Source organism: Pseudophryne corroboree, chromosome 6 (genome assembly GCF_028390025.1).
Source record: "Pseudophryne corroboree isolate aPseCor3 chromosome 6, aPseCor3.hap2, whole genome shotgun sequence".
Lineage (NCBI taxonomy): Eukaryota > Metazoa > Chordata > Amphibia > Anura > Myobatrachidae > Pseudophryne > Pseudophryne corroboree.
The window spans coordinates 425643319-425661995 of NC_086449.1; the positions used below are offsets into that span (position 1 = coordinate 425643319).

Genomic DNA, 18677 nt, shown 5'->3' on the forward strand with positions numbered 1-18677 from the left:
AGCAGCATGGTGCGTAAAAGTCGCCAACACTCTGCTGAAGAGTTCCAAACTACCACTGGCTTTAAAGTAAGCACAAAAACTGTGCAGCGAGAGCTTGATGGAATAAGTTTTGATGGCCGAGCAGCTGCATGTAAACCTCACATCACCTCCAATGCTAAGCATCAGTGGAGTGGTGTAAAGTACACCGACACTGGATTGAGCAGCAGTGGAAACATGTTCTATGAGTGATGAATCACGCTTCTCTGTTTGGCAGTCAGATGGGCGAATCTGGGTTTGGCGGATGCCGGTAGACATTACCTGCCTGACTGCATTATGCCAACTGTGAAGTCTGGTGGAGAAGAGATAATGGTATGGGGCTTACTTTCAGGGTTTACGCTAGGCCCCTTATCTCCAATGAAGGGCAATCTGAATACTGCAGCATACCAAGACATTTTGAACAATGCTATGCTTCCAACTTTGTGGCAACAGTTTGGGGAAGGCCCTTTTTGTTCCAACTGTGCCTCAGAACACAAAGCAGGGACTATAAAGACATGGTTTGATGAGTTCGGTGTGGAAGAACTGGACTGGCCCGCACAGAGCACTGACCTCAACCACATTAAGAACCTTTGGAATGAAGTAGAATGGAAGAATGTCTAACATCAGGTGCCTGACCTCAGAAATATAGAATAAATAAATAAATAAATGTGGTGCAGACTGCGGCTTCTCTACTGTTCCTGCTACTGGTGATCAGGGGAATGGGGGGGGGGGCGCATATGGCCACTGTTCACCCACCTTAGAGTGCCTCAGGAATCCAGCCAGCAATGGGGGCTACGGCAGGAACTTCTCTGATAAACCCTGATAGCCATTCTTCTGCTACTGCAGAATACTTGAGTCCCGTACCCCACTTCTCTTATAAGTGTCTAAGGGCTCTACACTTGAGACCCGGAGTCCACTTCTGTTATATGTGGCGAAGGGCTCTCCTGAGGCAACAATATTATGTGCTCTGTTCCCAGAGAAAAGTAAAAGTAATAGTAAAATAAGATAAAATAAAAACAAATCAATAAAAAGGAATGAGGCTGGATACCCAGTATAAGTGTGCGGCTCCCACGGCACATTTCTAAATACTGAGGGCTGATGGGGAATAGAGGGGGCGGAGCCTTTACACTTCTTAATACATTTAAAGAGCCAGCACCCTATAGCCACCATCTATACACCAGTGTCATCATCTACTTCCAGTGTCCCCTAGTGGCTGAATGAGAAAGATGTGTTACAAACAAAACCAATTACATAGTTCATAAACAGGTTTGCAATTTCCAAATAAAGTAGGAAATAACTTATAGATAACATCCAGAAAAAAGTGCTGAGGGACACAGCGAAAAATGATGGAACAGCCTATCAAAAAGTTTGATTCCCAAGGGTTGAACACTGAACAAGCTCTGCTAATAAAATGCCTGGGCAGTTTATAACACCAAGGATGATGTAATCCAGGTCTCTATTGACCGGATGATTAGTTAATTAGATCTGGGACACTCAGTGGTGTAGAGATCGGGGGAGCAGGTACTATTTACCACGACCTGCTGGAGGGGCCCAGGTCTGCCGCTTCCCCCTTCCGCACACCCACCCATCTTATCTGCCAGCGGCAGCTCTTCTCATATGTTGCTGTGTGCTGGGCTGCAGTGAATCTATGCACTTTGCCTGTGTGGGTGGGGGTAGCAATCACACTGATTGCGTGTCCCCCTACTGGATTTGCTTGCAGCACATATAGTACTTTTTTCTATATTTTTCAAAGGGGCGTGGTCATGCCTCCTGCAACTAGGCCATGCCTCCAGAAAGTACCTGCGCCCAGCCGTGCTCTCTATGGCCTTGGGGACACTCCCCAAACGACTCAAGTCACATTTACCTTAAATTCAAACAAGTGTCCATAATTTTCCATGCGGAATGACTAACGTGGTTGGCTCACACTAATCTTGTGATTTTAGCTGCAATATGAGTATAAATATGATGCATTGTGATGCAGAATTGGACAGATACTTTGTATCTCGAGAAAGACATGTCTGAGTGATGTACAAATCGCACTGGAGATACTCTTCGACCTACTTATTTTTTCTGACTTTTTAAGATTCCAGCTATCATTGAAATATCAATTCTTACATCATAAACCACATGAAAGATTATCTTCTTAATTCTGCCTACTGTAGGTCTACTCACACCTGAGTGGTGAGGCCAAATACACTTGTAGTCTGATTACCCCCCACTGGGTTTCTTCCTTTAGATGCAAACAAAGACAAAAGGGGGTGTAAACTATAGGTTCTGTCAGATTAAGTGGCATTTTCCTGCTAATAGTTTTATCATAATTATTTGTACCTTTAGATTGACAATCTACTGAAAGTCTCATGAGGACTTAATATGTCATGGAAAACCTTGTCCTGACAAAACTTTCCATTTCTGTGTAGACATACTTACTGTATAGAAAGTGTATCAGAGGAACCTAACAACAGCAATCAGGTCACCTGCCCTCTGACTTGGGAGTTCCAGAATCCAATTCATCTTTGACTTTTGATTAACAACCTAGTATCACATGAAAACTGTAACTCTCTACTTAATAGGAGAGTTCAGCAGCCAACTCTGATACCCCTTTCACATCGCACAAATAACCCGGTATCCACACGGCATATTGCCGTGTCGACACGGGTCAGTGTGCGATGTGAAAGCACTTTCCAAGAATTAGCGGGTCGTCTGACCCGGTAATTCAACCCGGTATAAAATAAGAATTTACTTACCGATAATTCTATTTCTCGTAGTCCGTAGTGGATGCTGGGGACTCCGTCAGGACCATGGGGAACAGCGGGCTCCGCAGGAGACAGGGCACATCTAAAAAGCTTTTTAGGTCACATGGTGTGTACTGGCTCCTCCCCCTATGACCCTCCTCCAAGCCTCAGTTAGGTACTGTGCCCGGACGAGCGTACACAATAAGGAAGGATCTTGAATCCCGGGTAAGACTCATACCAGCCACACCAATCACACCGTACAACTTGTGATCTGAACCCAGTTAACAGTATGATAACAAAACGAAGTAGCCTCCGAAAAGATGGCTCACAACAATAGTAATAACCCGATTTTTGTAACAATAACTATGTACAAGCATTGCAGACAATCCGCACTTGGGATGGGCGCCCAGCATCCACTACGGACTACGAGAAATAGAATTATCGGTAAGTAAATTCTTATTTTCTCTAACGTCCTAGTGGATGCTGGGGACTCCGTCAGGACCATGGGGATTATACCAAAGCTCCCAAACGGGCGGGAGAGTGCGGATGACTCTGCAGCACCGAATGAGAGAACTCCAGGTCCTCCTTAGCCAGAGTATCAAAATTTGTAAAATTTTACAAACGTGTTCTCCCCTGACCACGTAGCTGCTCGGCAAAGTTGTAATGCCGAGACTCCTCGGGCAGCCGCCCAGGATGAGCCCACCTTCCTTGTGGAATGGGCATCTAAATATTTCGTCTGTGGCAGGCCTGCCACAGAATGTGCAAGCTGAATTGTACTACAAATCCAGCGTGCACTAGACTGCTTAGAAGCATGAGCACCCAGCTTGTTGGGTGTATACAGTATAAACAGCAAGTCAGACTTTCTGACTCCAGCCGTCCTAACTATATATATATATATATATATTTTTAGGGCCCTGACCACGTCTAGTAACTTGGAGTCCTCCAAGTCCCTAGTAGCCGCAGGCACCACAAGAGGTTGTTTCAGGTGAAAACGCTGACACCCCTTTATGAAGAAACTGGAGACGAGTCCCAGTTCTGTCCTGTTCAAATGGAAAATTTTAATATGGGCTTTTGTAAGACAAAGCCGCCCATTCTGACAATCGCCTGGCCGAGGCCAGGGCTAACAACATGGTCACTTCCCATGTGAGATATTTGTCAACAGCATGGTCACTTTCCATGTGAGATATTTCAAATCCACAGATTTGAGCGGTTCAAACCAATATGATTTTAAGAAATCCCAACACTATGTTGAGATCTCACGGTGCCCCTAGGGGCACAAAAAAGCTGTATATGCAATACATCCTTTACAATCTGGACTTCAGGAACTGAAGTCAATTCTTTCTGGAAGAAAATCTACAGGGCCGAAATTTAAATGTTAATGAACCCCAATTTGAGGTCCAAAACACTCCTGTTTTCAGGAAGTGTAGAAATCGACCTAGTTGAATTTCCGTCGTGGAGCCTTCCTGGCCTCACCCACGCAACATATTTTCACCACATGTGATGATGACGTTGTGCGGTCACCTCCTTCCTGGCTTTGACCAGGGTAGGTATGACCTCTTATGGAATGCCTTTTCCCCTCAGGATCCGGCATTCAACCGCCATGCCGTCAAACGCAGCCGCGGTAAGTCTTGGAATAGACATGGTACTTGCTGAATCAAGTCCCTTCTTAGCTCCCCAGGCCCTTAGTCCTCTGTGAGCATTTCTTGAAGTTCCGGGTACCAAGTCCCTCTTGGCCAATCCGGAGCCACTAGTATAGTTCATACTCCTCTATGTCTTATAATTCTCAATACCCTGGTTATGAGAAACAGAGGAGGGAACACATACACAGACTGGTACACCCACGGTGTTACCAGAACATCCACAGCTATCGCCTGAAGGTCTCATGACCTGGCGGAATACCTGTCCCGTTTTTTGTTCGGGCGGGACGCCATCATGTCCACCTTTGGTCTTTGCCAACGGTCCACAATCATGTTGAAAAACTTCCCTATGAAGTTTCCACTCTCCCGGGTGGAGGTCATGCCTGCTGAGGAAGTCTGCTTCCCAGTCGTCCACTCCCGGAAAGAACACTGCTGACAGTGCTATCACATGATTTTCCGCCTAGCGAAAAATCCTTGCAGTTTTCACTGCCCTCCTGCTTCTTGTGCCGCCCTTCTGTTTACGTGGGCGACTGCCGTGATGTTATCCCACTGGATCAATATCGGCTGACCTTGAAGCAGAGGTCTAGCTAAGTTTAGAGCATTATAAATTTGCTCTAAGCTTATTTATGCGGAGAGAATTCTCCAGACTTAATCACACTTCCCTGGAAATTTTTTCCCTGTGTGACTGTTCCCCAGCCTCTCAGGCTGGCCTCCGTGGTCACCGGCATCCAATCCTGAATGCCGAATCTGCGGCCCTCTAGAAGATGAGCACTCTGTAATCACCACAGGAGAGACACCCTTTTCCTTGGATATAGGGTTATCCGCTGATGCATCTGAGGATGCGATCCGGACCATTTGTCCAGCAGATCCCACTGAAGAGTTCTTGCGGGAAATCTGCCGAATGGAATTGCTTCGTAATAAGCCACCATTTTTACCAGGACTCTTGTGCAATGATGCACTGACACTTTTCCTGGTTTTAGGAGGATCCCGATTAGCTCGGATAACTCCCTGGTTTTCTCCACTGGGAGAAACACGTTTTTCTGGACTGTGTCCAGAATCTTCCCTAGGAACAGTAGACGTGTCGTCGGAAAAAGCTGCGATTTTGGAATATTTAGAATCCACTCGTGCTGTCGTAGAACTACTTAAGATAGTGCTACTCCGACCTCCAACTGTTCTCTGGACCTTGCCCTTATCAGGAAAGCGTCCATGTTTCTTTTAAGAAAAATCATCATTCCGGCCATTACCTTGGTAAAGACCCGGGGCGCCGTGGACAATCCAAACGGCAGCGTCTGAACTGATAGTGACAGTTCTGTACCAGGAACCTGAAGTACCCTTGGTGAGAAGGGCAAATTTGGACCTGTAGGTAAACGTCCCTGATATCCAGTGACATCATATCGTCCCCTTCTTCCTGGTTCGCTATCACTGCTCCGAGTGACTCCATCTTGATTTGAACGCTTGTATGTAAGTGTTCAAATATTTCAGATCTCACCGAGCCGGTTGGCTTCAGTACCACAATATAGTGTGGAATACTACCCCCTTCCTTGTTGTAAGAAGGGTACTTTGATTATCACCTGCTGGGAATACAGCCTGTGAATTGTGTGAGGGGGAGACGTCTCGAATTTCCAATGTACACCTGGGATATTACATGTAGGATCCCGGAGTTCCCTTGCGAGTGTTGCTGAAACTCTTGAGATGACCCCCTACCGCACCTGAGTCCGCTTGTACGGCCCCAGCGTTATGCTGCGGACTTGGCAGAAGCCGTGAGGAGCTTCTGTTCCTGGGAATGAGCTGCTTGCTGCAGTCTTCTTCCCTTTCCTCTCCCCCTGGGCAGATATGACTGGCCTTCGCCCGCCTGCCCGTATGGGGACGAAAGGACTGAGACTGAAAAGACTGTGTCCTTTTCTGCCAATATGTGACTCGGGGTAACAAAAGGTGGATTTTTCAGCTGTTGCCATGGCCACCAGGTCCAATGGACCGCCCCTTTATACGGCAATACTTCCATATGCCGTCTGGAATCTGCCTCACCTGACCACTGTCGTGTCTTCGTCTGGCAGATATGTACATCACATTTACTCTTGATGCCAGAATGCAAATATGCCTCTGCGCATCACACATATATAGAAATGCATCCTTAAAATGCTCTATAGACAATAAAATCCTGTCCCTGTCAAGGGTATCAAAATTTTCAGTCAGGAAATCCGACCAAGCCCCCTCAGCGCTGCACATCCAGGCTGAGGCGATTGCTGGTCGTAGTATAACACCAGTATGTGTGTATATACTGTTATGATATTTTCCAGCTTCCTATCAGCTGGCTCCTTGAGGGCGGCCGTATCTGGAAACGGTAACGCCATGTTTTTTATAAGCGTGTGAGCGCCTTGTCCACCCTAAGGTGTGTTTTCCAACTCGCCCTTACTACTGGCGGGAAAAAGGGTATACCGCCCATAACTTTCTGTCGGAGGAACCCCACGTATCATCACACACTTCATTTAATTTATCTGATTCAGGCAAAACTACAAGTAGTTTATTCCCACCCTACAAAATACCCTTATTTGTGGTACTTGTGGTATCAGAAATACGTAACACCTCCTTCATTGCCCTTAACATGTAACTTGTGGCCCTAAAGGAAAAATACGTTTGTTTCTTCACCGTCGACACTGGGGTCAGTGTCCGTGTCAGTGTCTGTCGACCGACTGAGGTAAATGGGCGTTTTTACAAGCCCCTGACGGTGTCTGAGACGCCTGGACCGATACTAATTTGTCCGCCGGCTGTCTCATGTCGTCAACCGGCTTGCAGCGTGTTGACATTATCACGTAATTCCATAAGTAAGCCATCCATTCTGGTGTCGACTCCCTAGAGAGTGACATCACCATTACAGGCAATTTTCTCCGTCTCCTCACCAACATTTTCCTCATACATGTCGACACACACGTACCGACCTACAGCACACACATACAGGGAATGCTCTGATAGAGGACAGGACCCACTAGCCCTTTGGGGAGACAGAGGGAGAGTTTGCCAGCACACACCAAAAGCGCCATAATCTATATAACAACCCTAGAAGGTGTTGTTTCTATATATGGGCTCTTAATATATAATTATATCGCCAATTTATGCCCCCCTTCTCTTTAACCCTGTTTCTGTAGTGCAGGGGAGAGTGGGAGCCTTCCTCACCAGCGGAGCTGGTCAGGAAAATGGCGCTGAGTGCTGAGGAGAATAAGCTCCGCCCCTTTCACGGCGGGCTTTTCTCCCGGTTATTAGGAAAACTGGCCTGGGTTAAATACATACATATAGCCTTAATGGCTATATGTGATGTATTTATTTGCCAAATAGGTATTTATATTGCTGCCCAGGGCGCCCCCAGCAGCGCCCTGCACCCTCCGTGACCGTGTCAGTGAGCCGTGTAGCAACAATGGCGCACAGCTGCAGTGCTGTGCGCTACCTCTCTGAAGACTGTGAAGTCTTCTGCCGCCTGTTTCCGGACCTCCGTTCCGCCGTCTTTCTTCAGCGTCTGTAAGGGGGATCGGCGGCGCGGCTCCGGGACGAACCCCAGGCTGACCTGTGTTCCGACTCCCTCTGGAGCTCAGTGTCCAGTAGCCTAAAACTTCAATCCTCCTGCACGCAGGTGAGTTGCAAGTCTCTCCCCTAAGTCCCTCGTTGCAGTGATCCTGTCGCCAGCAGGAATCACTGATTAGAAACCTAAAAAAAAACTTTACTAAACAGCTCCTTAAGAGAGCCATCCAGTTTGCACCCTTCTCGGACGGGCACAAAAACCTAACTGAGGCTTGGAGGAGGGTCATAGGGGGAGGAGCCAGTACACACCATGTGACCTAAAAAGCTTTTTAGATGTGCCCTGTCTCCTGCGGAGCCCGCTGTTCCCCATGGTCCTGACGGAGTCCCCAGCATCCACTAGGACGTTAGAGAAAAGAAGGATTATACCCGGGCTGAATACCGGGTCAGGTGCAGTGTGAATGGGAGCCGTGTCGATGCGACACAGTTCCATTTCACAGCATAGGGAGAGGCGGCGCAGGAGATGAGCTCATCTCCCAGCGCCTCCTCCACCCCCGCTCCTGCTGCTGCTGCGCCCCCCCCCCCCTGCTGCTATGGCAACCGACCCGGTATATTGCTGGTTCGGAAAGCCAGCAAAGGAGCGCAAATGCCGGATCCCACCCGGTAAGGACACGTTTCTTTTACCGGGTGGGATCCGGCATTTGCGATCTGAATGCGGTAAGACTTGTTTTAAAAGGGCAATCACTTACAAGGCAAAACCATGCCTTGTAAGTGATTGCCCCTTTAAAAAAATGTCCATCATCCTGCACGGCCTCAGAACTTGGGCGGCATTACATCCGGCCCATATGTATATTCTCACTCATTTCCACAAGTGAAGGTGGAGTATGGTGTGCTCCAGCAAGAACAGGAAGCATATACTGTGGCAAACATACTCTAACGAAAGCGAACTTCTGTATCTTAGGTCTACTACCCTTCATAAAGGTGTAATTTTCTCTTCAAAATACATTACAACTGACCTCATCACCTATACGGTTAAACATAACAAGCCCGTTAAAATTGAAAGGAATCGTCTGATCATGGTACACAAAAATATTTGAAGTTGTTGTCTTTCAGCGCTGAAGAAGTCTCTTTGAGGCGAAACGTGTAGGGTATTGGATAATGGACTACTCCTGGATTTAAAGAATAATGACCACAACAAAGTGGTGAGGTACTGTACACCACTATATGAGTAAATTTTACAAATGTCATTTTAACAAAAATGTATGTAATTTATATTGTGACTGAATTGTTGATGTAAAATCCATATTTGTGGAAATACAGTGAAAATAAATATATTCCCAACGTATTTTAAGTCAAGGGTGTCTAAGCATTTTATAAGAGTCAATTCTAGGAACTATTCTGATTCAAAGTAGCGCCTCCTATAGACATTAACACACACACACACACACACACACACACACACACACACACACACTATATGTACAAAGTATTTGAATGTCTGGCCATTACACTAACAGAGACTGTAATGACATTGCATTTGAATGCATATACCTTAATATGGAGTTGGCCCCTCTTTGTAAAAGCTTGCACTCTTCTTGGAAGACTTTCCACAGGATTTTGGAGTGTTTCTGTGGAAAGTTGTGCCCCTCCATTCTGTAGAGTATTTCTGAGGTCAGGCACCTGATGTTAGACAATCTTCCATTCTAGTTCATTCAAAAGGTTCTTAATGTGGTTAAGGTCAGGGCTCTGTGCGGGCCAGTCCAGTTCTTCCACACTGAACTCATCAAACCATGTCTTTATAGTCCCTGCTTTGTGTTCTGAGGCACAGTTGGAACAAAAAAGGGCCTTCCCCAAACTGTTACCACAAAGTTGGAAGCATAGCATTGTTCAAAATGTCTTGGTATGCTGCAGCATTAAGATTGCCCTTCATTGGAGATAAGGGGCCTAGCGTAAACCCTGAAAGTAAGCCCCATACCATTATCTCTTCTCCACCAGACTTCACAGTTGGCATAATGCAATCAGGCAGGTCTCCGCCAAACCCAGATTCGCCCATCTGACTGCCAGAGAAGCGTGATTCGTCACTCATAGAACATGTTTCCACTGCTGCCCAATCCAGTGTCGGTGTGCTTTACACCACTCCACTGACGCTTAGCATTGGAGGTGATGTGAGGTTTACATGCAGCTGCTCGGCCATCAAAACTTATTCCATCAAGCTCTCGCTGCACGGTTTTTGTGCTTACATTAAAGCCAGTGGAAGTTTGGAACTCTTCAGCTATGGAATCAGCAGAGTGTTGGCGACTTTTACGCACCATGCTGCTTAGCAGTGGTTGACCCCGCTCTGTGATTTTACGTGGTCTCCCGCTTCATGGCAGAGTTGCTATGACTCCTAAATGCTTCCACTTTCGAATAATAGCACTTACACTTGACCATGGAATATCCATCAGGGAGGAAATTTCACAAACTGACTTATTGCAAAGGTGGCATCATCCTATCACAGTACCACGCTTGAAGTCACTGACACATTTTATATCACAAATGTTTGGAAATGGAGACTGCATGGATAGGTGCTTGATTTTATACACCTGTGGCAACACGGCTAATTGAAACACCGGAATCCAAAAATTAACAGGCACGCCAAAATACTTTTGTCCATATAGTGTGTATATGTATGTGTGTTTGTATGTGTATGTGTGGGCAACCACATGTGTATGTGTATATAATATACTGGTATGAACTCTGTATTCATCTTTCAACAAATACTAATAAGAATTGACTCTGATTGTCCTTATATGCCTTGATTATGTGTGTGCATAATGTGCTAAGGCTCATACCGGAAATTGTAACTTGTATTCCAAAATAATTAATTTGATACATTTTTGTAGTAGGGTGTTAACAATCAATATTTGTCAGGGCACTAAATGCCTAGCTATTCCTCTATGTGTTAGTATATGATATTAATAGAATCCCCAAACCCTCACTCCAATGAAAAACTCTAGATCCGCCCCTGCTTCTTAGATCCCTGTCCTATTTTTAGAATGGAGGAAACGATCTTTGAAAGCTCCCCTGTAAACATCTGATCTCTTTAATAATTCCACTTGTAAATTATTCATAATCTGTATATTCACCAATTATGTAAGGACCATGTACTGGTGGCTAACTCATTAAAATTACATTGCAGTCTACCCCTGGAAATTCACAAACGGGAATTCATTATAAACTCAATAAAAATTTGATCAGGGTGTAGAGATAACAGCTTGTCTAACCAAATAAAGCACAATTTCACCTTTAGATTTTGAAATGTTTTCAAACCATGGGAGAAAATTGGGAGACAATGACAACACAGAAAATACAATTCAGCACTAAGAATGTAGCGTGCATTCCTCTAGGGGGGTAATTCCAAGTTGATCGCAGCAGGATTTTTGATAGCAATTGGGCAAAACCATGTGCACTGCAGGGGAGGCAGATATAACATGTGCAGAAAGAGTTAGATTTGGGTGGGTTATTTTATTTCTGTGCAGGGTAAATACTGGCTGCTTTATTTTTACACTGCAAATTAGATTGCAGATTGAACACACCCCACCCAAATCTAACTCTCTCTGCACATGTTATATCTGCCTCCCCTGCAGTGCACATGGTTTTGCCCAATTGCTAACAAAAATCCTGCTGCGATCAACTTGGAATTACCCCTTAGGTTTCTATTAATAATCACATATAATGTGTATGTATATATAAAATATATCTAATAATGTGTGATGAGGATAGGGATCTGGTTTGATAAATGATCTGCACTGCCAGGCTTCAGCAAAATGCACAGTGGAAACATTGTCTCTGAGCTGTCAGTGGATTATCCAGAGATGTCACTGATCAGTATGGCTCATAACAGGTTATTTGTCTAACATTTATAAAGCAAGTTCCTGAGTCATTTACATGGGCATAGAGCCGAATACTGACACACTGGGCTTAATTCAGATGTGGATGGAGTCACGCCCTGTGCCATGAAAAACCAATTATCGGTACACTACAAATGCACAGGACCTGTTCTGTGCATGCGTGAATGGGTCCTGAGAAACAGGACACAGGACGGCAGTAGACTGTCAGTGACTGACAGTCTGCTGCCATCTGGCAGGGCGGGAAGCGAGCGGCGACTGCCTCTGTTTGGGAAAACGGAGGCATGTTGCCGCCGTTTAGGATGAGGGAAGAGGTCAGGAATCTCCATGGTTGCACGTAGATTTCCTGGCCTCTGCGATGGGCAGCTTGCCCGAGTGATCCAATGCCGTAATCTAAGACACAGGTCGCTATTGCAGCAGGAGGTGCCTACTTGTAATGGGTGGCGCTTGATATGCCGACTGTTGGGATTCCGGTGCCGGAATCCCGACAGCCGGCATACCGACAACTGTTTTCCCTCTTGGGGTGTCCACGACACCCCTGGAGGGAGAATAAATAGCGCCGCGCCCGCAAGGGGCTCTTTTGCGCTTGCCCCTCTGCCGGCTTACTGGGGGTCAGGATCCCAGCACCGGAATGCTGGATGCCGGGATCCCGAGCGCCTGCATACCGTAGTATACCCCTTGTAATAGATGCCTGCTGCTGCATTACCATACAGCGCTATCACTGCTGCTTCCAAGGAAGCCACAGTGATACCAATTCTAACCACATTTGAATTAGGCCCACTGTGCTGGGGTCATTGTGAATGTAATAACAGTGGGTACACATTAAGCAATGTGCTCGGTGAGTGATATCGTCTAGTGTGTCCCCCTCCCGGGCCAGGCCATCTGACAGCCAGCATACACACTGAGCGTTACCGCTAGTGATAATGCACAGTGACGTCATGCCGCTGCCGGCTGGAGCATGCAGCTTTGGACGATTAGTCCAAATTAGGCTGCATGCACGGCCGAGATCGGGAGTCGTTAACGACCCACGGAGCCGCACATCGCTCGTCATTTACACACTAGTCGATATAGTAAACAACGTCACTCAGGAAGGGTCAAAATGAGCGACGTCATTTACTTTATCGACCAGTGTGTACAGGCCTATACAAACACCATTTACAAGTCATGTCACATTTAAACTTAATACTTACAATCAATATTTACTTTCTTATAAACATTCACAACATTATTATCACATCATGCTGAAAGTTTTTGAAGATATTAACAAAAGGTTTTTGAACTACTAACAAAACAGTGCGCTAAGCCAAGCCATCACAGAATACCATGCACTTCTGCTGGCTGTGTGCATTTATAACGAGGGCCGTCTGTCTTGTCTTCACCATGCACAAAGAGAGGCAGGGTGGAAATGGGCTGAGGTTATGGGTTATTTGACTGAGGTTGTTAAGTGATTGTGGAGGTAGTGTCATGTGATTGGTGCTTATCCACTGAACAAATAACATGAGATGACAATATTAGAGATATTGTCTATATTATTGTCTACAATTTATCCCTGCTTGTTCTTAATTGTTTTATAATTAAATCTGCATTTTACCATTTTATATCTTATTGGTTCAGTGGATAAGCGCCAATCATGAGACACTACCTCCAAAGTCACTGTCTGTTTCTGTGGTTCCTTTCACATCGCACAAATAACCCGGTATCGACCCACACGGGTCAGTGTGCGGTGTGAAAGGGGCCATGTCCGAATTTCCGAGTCGCCTGACCCAGTAATTCAACCCAGGAATAAAGCAGTGTTATTGAATACCAGGTCAGTGGCAGCGTAAACGGATTTCCGGAGTCGAGGCGACCTGGGACCCGTTTACTAGATAGGGAGAGGCGGCGCGGAGATGAGCTCATCTCCCAGCGCCGCCTCTGCCCCCGCTGTCGGCTCTGCCCCTCACCGCTATAGCAACCGACCCGGCAATTTACCGGGTTGGGAAGCCAGCAGATAGTCTCCAATCCAGTGGGATCCGGCATTGGAGATGTGAAAGGGGTATAGGGGAACCTAAGTGTCACTGAAGGCTCAGCTCGTATCCACAGAAGCGCCAATTTAGTTTCTCAAGCTTTGAGGTTGTTATGTGCAATTTTCAATTAAATCTGCATAGTATCAGATTTCACTGAAGAAACAGGACACAATCCAGCCTACTACTCATCAGCAACATACAGTATATACATATGATGGTGAGGGAGTGCCTTGTGCAGGTTTAAGCAAACACAATGTTCTGGAGAGTTGTGGTGGGCTAGACAGTCTTGTTCTACTTATTTCTATTTTACTACAGCTACAGTTTAGCATTGATCAATATAATTGCACTTCAGAAACTTACTTAATATGATGGGCTTGTGTAATGTCTGCCGTTACCTGAAAGTTAACAGTCTAATTATTTGAAATTGTTACTTTATCTACAGCACAGCCAGATACCTTGAACTGCAGCACGTATCCTGGTTTCAAAGTCAGATCCCGAGTCACAGCGAATCGATCACCATCCGATTTTCCAAATATCATAGCAGAAGGAGTAATAGAGCAGAAACTTTCATTTTTCACCATCCCTTCGTTAGCCAGCATAAGCCAAACACTAAGCTGGTTCATTGGATAGTCAAAAGCAGGCTTCTCATAGAAATTCTAAGGAGAAACAAGATCCAAGAAAATGCACATATATTTTATTGTGGCAGGCTTCATATGGTTTAGTGAGAATAAATTGCATTATAAAGACACATACTCAAATAACAAACTGTAGAAATATGCCTACGGTACAGTATTATGGGCTACATTTACCACTATGTAGATTGGACCTATGAATGAAAAATCATTTTATAGGTTTATGGATCTGCAAAACTGTTTAAGGTCAGACCTGCATTGTATTTGTTTTTATAGATAACCCATGTTTTATAGGTAATCTATTTTATTAAGAACACAGCTGAGATTGGGAATGCAAATTGTCTCATACCAATATTAATCTTACAACATCCAAATCACATCTTAAGTACGTTGCGTCACACATCATTTTACTGTTGACCTACCAAATTATTAATCATATAATGAGCATCACGTAATAGATCTTACAATTCCTAATTTTTGCTTGCACCCTTCATCGATGCATGCACAAATTATTGATCATGAAAATGCGTCTTATTCGCAACACAATGGGTTGCACAAGGAGACTGTGCTGATTAATTTGTTATATGACACTTGTATATTGTGTGTGACTGATTCTGTATATAGAACAGAACTTGTACTGGAAAAAAGCTGTGGCTGCTACATTGTAGCACTTCGTATACAGGGCCTAATTCAGAGTTGATCGCAGCAGAAAATGTGTTAGCAGTTGGGCAAAACCAGGGGGGTCATTCCGAGTTGTTCGCTCGGTAAAAATCTTCGCATCGCAGCGATTTTCCGCTTAATGCGCATGCGCAATGTCCGCACTGCGACTGCGCCAAGTAAATTTGCTATGCACTTAGGAATTTTACTCACGGCATTTTCATCGTTCTGGCGATCGTAATGTGATTGACAGGAAATGGGTGTTACTGGGCGGAAACAGGCCGTTTTATGGGCGTGTGGGAAAAAACGCTACCGTTTCCGGAAAAAACGCAGGAGTGGCCGGAGAAACGGGGGAGTGTCTGGGCGAACGCTGGGTGTGTTTGTGACGTCAAACCAGGAACGACAAGCACTGAAATGATCGCAGATGCCGAGTAAGTCTGGAGCTACTCAGAAACTGCTACGAGGTGTGTAATCGCAATATTGCGAATACTTCGTTCGCAATTTTAAGATGCTAAGATTCACTCCCAGTAGGCGGCGGCTTAGCATGAGCAAATCTGCTAAAATCCGCTTGCGAGCGAACAACTCGGAATGACCCCCCATGTGCACTGCAGGGGGGGGGGGGGGAGGCAGATATAACGTGCAGAGTGAGTTAGATTTGGGTGGGGTGTGTTCAAACTGAAATCTAAGTTGCAGTGTAAAAATAAAGCAGCCAGTATTTACCCTGCACAGAAACAATATAACCTACCCAAATCTAACTCTCTCTGCACATGTTATATCTGCCCCCCCTGCAGTGCACATGGTTTTGTTCAACTGCTAACAAATTTGCTGCTGCAATCAACTCTGAATTACCCCCACAGATTCAGAGACTCATGGTGCGTACACACTATGCAATATTTTCACCCCTCTGAGCGATATCGTTTGTAACATCATTGGTGATATTGTACACTGTGTATGCACTATGGTGGTCATTCTGAGTTGTTCGCTAGCTGCTTTCGGTCGCAGCGCGGCGATTAGGTGAAAAAGCGGCATTTCTGCGCATGCGTATGGTGCGCGGTGCGCACTCACGACGTACTTTCACACAAAACTATGCAGTTTCACACAAGGTCTAGCGACGATTTTCAGTCTGTTCGGTGAGTGATTGACAGGAAGTGGGTGTTTCTGGGCGGTGTCACACGCCATAGGCGGCGTTCACCGCGCTTAACCCTGCATGCCTGCTGGTCTGTGTTGCGGCCTACGCCTTCGGTGGTCCACGGGATCCGGCGCCTGGCTGGCGCGGCTGAAGTGGATGCCAGTGCTCTCGTTCCTGGCGAATCTCTCTGCAGTCGTACCCCAGTGTCTCCGGCACTTCCAGGTGCCAGTTGCTGCACAGTTCCAGCGTATACAGTGGCTGGTGTGTTCCTCTGCAATCCAGTCACCAGTGCTTCTTGGAGTCAGCGTGGGCTGCAGGCTAAACGCCGTTCTCAAATTCTACAAGTCATCAGTGTCTTTAACCACCGCTCCCAATTCTTGCAAGTTACCAGTGTCTTTAACCACCGCTCCCAAGTTTTGCAAGTTACCAGTGTCTTTAACCACCGCTCCCAAGTTCTACAGTGTCTTTAATCATCGCTCTCAAGTCATACAAATCATCAGTGTCTTTAACCACCGTTCTCAAGTTCTACAGTGTCTTTAATCACCGCTCTCAAGTCATACAAATCATCAGTGTCTTTAACCACCGCTCTCAAGTTCTATAAATCATCAGCATCTTTAGTCACCGCTCTCAAGTCATACAAATCATCAGTGTCTTTAACCACCGCTCACAAGTGTTTCAAATCATCAGAGTCTTTAACCACCGTTCACCAGTTCTTCAAATCATCAGTATCTTTAAAAACATCACTCACAAGTTCTTCAGTCACTATTATCTTGTACCAACACTCACAAGTACTTCTTTTCCTGGAATCTTTAACATTGCTTACAAGTTCTCCTATAGGCCTGGACATTCCCTCCATACGTTTCTTCTCTGCTATGTGACATTGTGTTGCTCCCTTCCTGCAATAAAGTTCTTTAATAGTTTCACCAAGCTTTACTGTCAGAGTCCCGTATGAGGAAGACCTATATCAAGCCATCCCTGTTCCGACCCAACTGTGGTTCCTCTCCCCTACCATCGGGAGAACCCCAGAGTTCATAACACCCACAACCTAGGTCAGTGACAGTATACTCAGGCCTCATGGACCCGGGGGATCGGAGCCCAGAGGCAAGTACCATCCAGGACTTGATTTCTCGAGTACAAAGTCAGGTAGCAGCACAGGGCCAGGTGATGCATTATCTCCAGGAATTATCTGGCCGGCTGGATCAAATTCAGACTTCTCTGGCTTCAGGAGTACCCGCTCCAGTGGTTGTCTCTAGTAATGTTCCATCCTCCTCTGGAACCAGGTCACGCCTTCAGCTCCCTACTCCTTCTCGCTATAATGGGAATCCAAAGAATTGCCATGGTTTTCTCAATCAGTGCGAGGTACATTTTGAACTTCTTTCACATAACTTCTCTACTGATCGGTCCAAGGTGGCATACATTATTTCTTTGCTCGAGGGTTCAGCATTGGATTGGGTGTCTCCGTTAAGGGAGCGATCTGATCCATTGGTTTCTAGTTACACCAATTTCATTACGTCATTCCGGAGGATCTTTGATGAGCCCGGCAGGACGACCGCTGCCTCTGCAGACTTGCTTCGTGTCCGACAAGGCTCTCGTTCAGTGGGACAGTATGTGATTAATTTTCAGACCATAGCCTCAGAACTGCGCTGGAATAATGATGCCCTTCGGGCTGCCTTTTAGAACGGGCTCTCCGATCGTCTAAAGGACGAGTTGGTCACTAGAGATTTGCCGGATTCTTTAGAACAGTTGATCTCGCTCTGTGTAAAGGTGGATCTTTGTATGCAGGAACGTAGTGGCGAATGTAGTCGGTCAGATTGATCAAGGGTCCGATCTCTTCCGTCTAAGCAAACGGTTATTCCAAGTCCTGATGAACCCATGCAGATTAATCGATCTCGGCTGTCCCCAGAAGAACGTCAGCGTCGTCGTGAGGGTAGACTCTGCCTCTACTGTGGAGCCGCCGATCACTATCTCAAGTTTTGCAAGTCTCGCCCGGGAAACGGGCAGTCCTAGCTTGTTCCGGAGCAGTCGAGCTAGGGGTTTCTTCTAAACCTTCTCCGCCAGTAGACTGTTTACTCTCCGTGTCTCTGTTCTCCGAGTCAGTAGCCAAACCCGTTAAGGCTCTGCTGGATTCAGGGGCTGCAGGGAATTTTATTTCCCTTTCCTGTGCCCAGGATCTGGGTTTTCAGCTACGGTCGGTCGAACGACCTATTACGTTGACTGCTATCAATGGGACCCAAATTTCTAACGGTCTGATTTCAAGTTGTACAGTACCAATCAAACTACAAGTGGGAGCTCTGCATCAAGAACACCTGGAGTTCCTAGTGATTCGGGAGATGCCCCACGATCTGGTTCTTGGCCTTCCTTGGCTTAAACTTCACAACCCTCACATCGACTGGAGTTCGACACAAATAACATCTTGGAGTTCTTTTTGTCATTCAAATTGTCTCACCCCTGTCTATCCGCTCCGTGTATCTTCCAAGT

At 45.9% G+C, this 18677-nt stretch overlaps 1 protein-coding gene across 4 annotated transcripts in view; it reads right to left on the reverse strand.

Annotated features, from left to right (window-relative positions):
• RELN (reelin) overlaps positions 1-18677 on the reverse strand; it is an 856893-nt gene that overhangs the window by 188492 nt on the left and 649724 nt on the right. For all 4 annotated transcript variants that reach the window (XM_063927014.1, XM_063927013.1, XM_063927012.1 and 1 more), the window contains exon 27: positions 14237-14437. In XM_063927014.1, coding sequence (XP_063783084.1) covers positions 14237-14437 — 201 coding nt within the window. The remainder of the gene's footprint in view (positions 1-14236; positions 14438-18677) is intronic.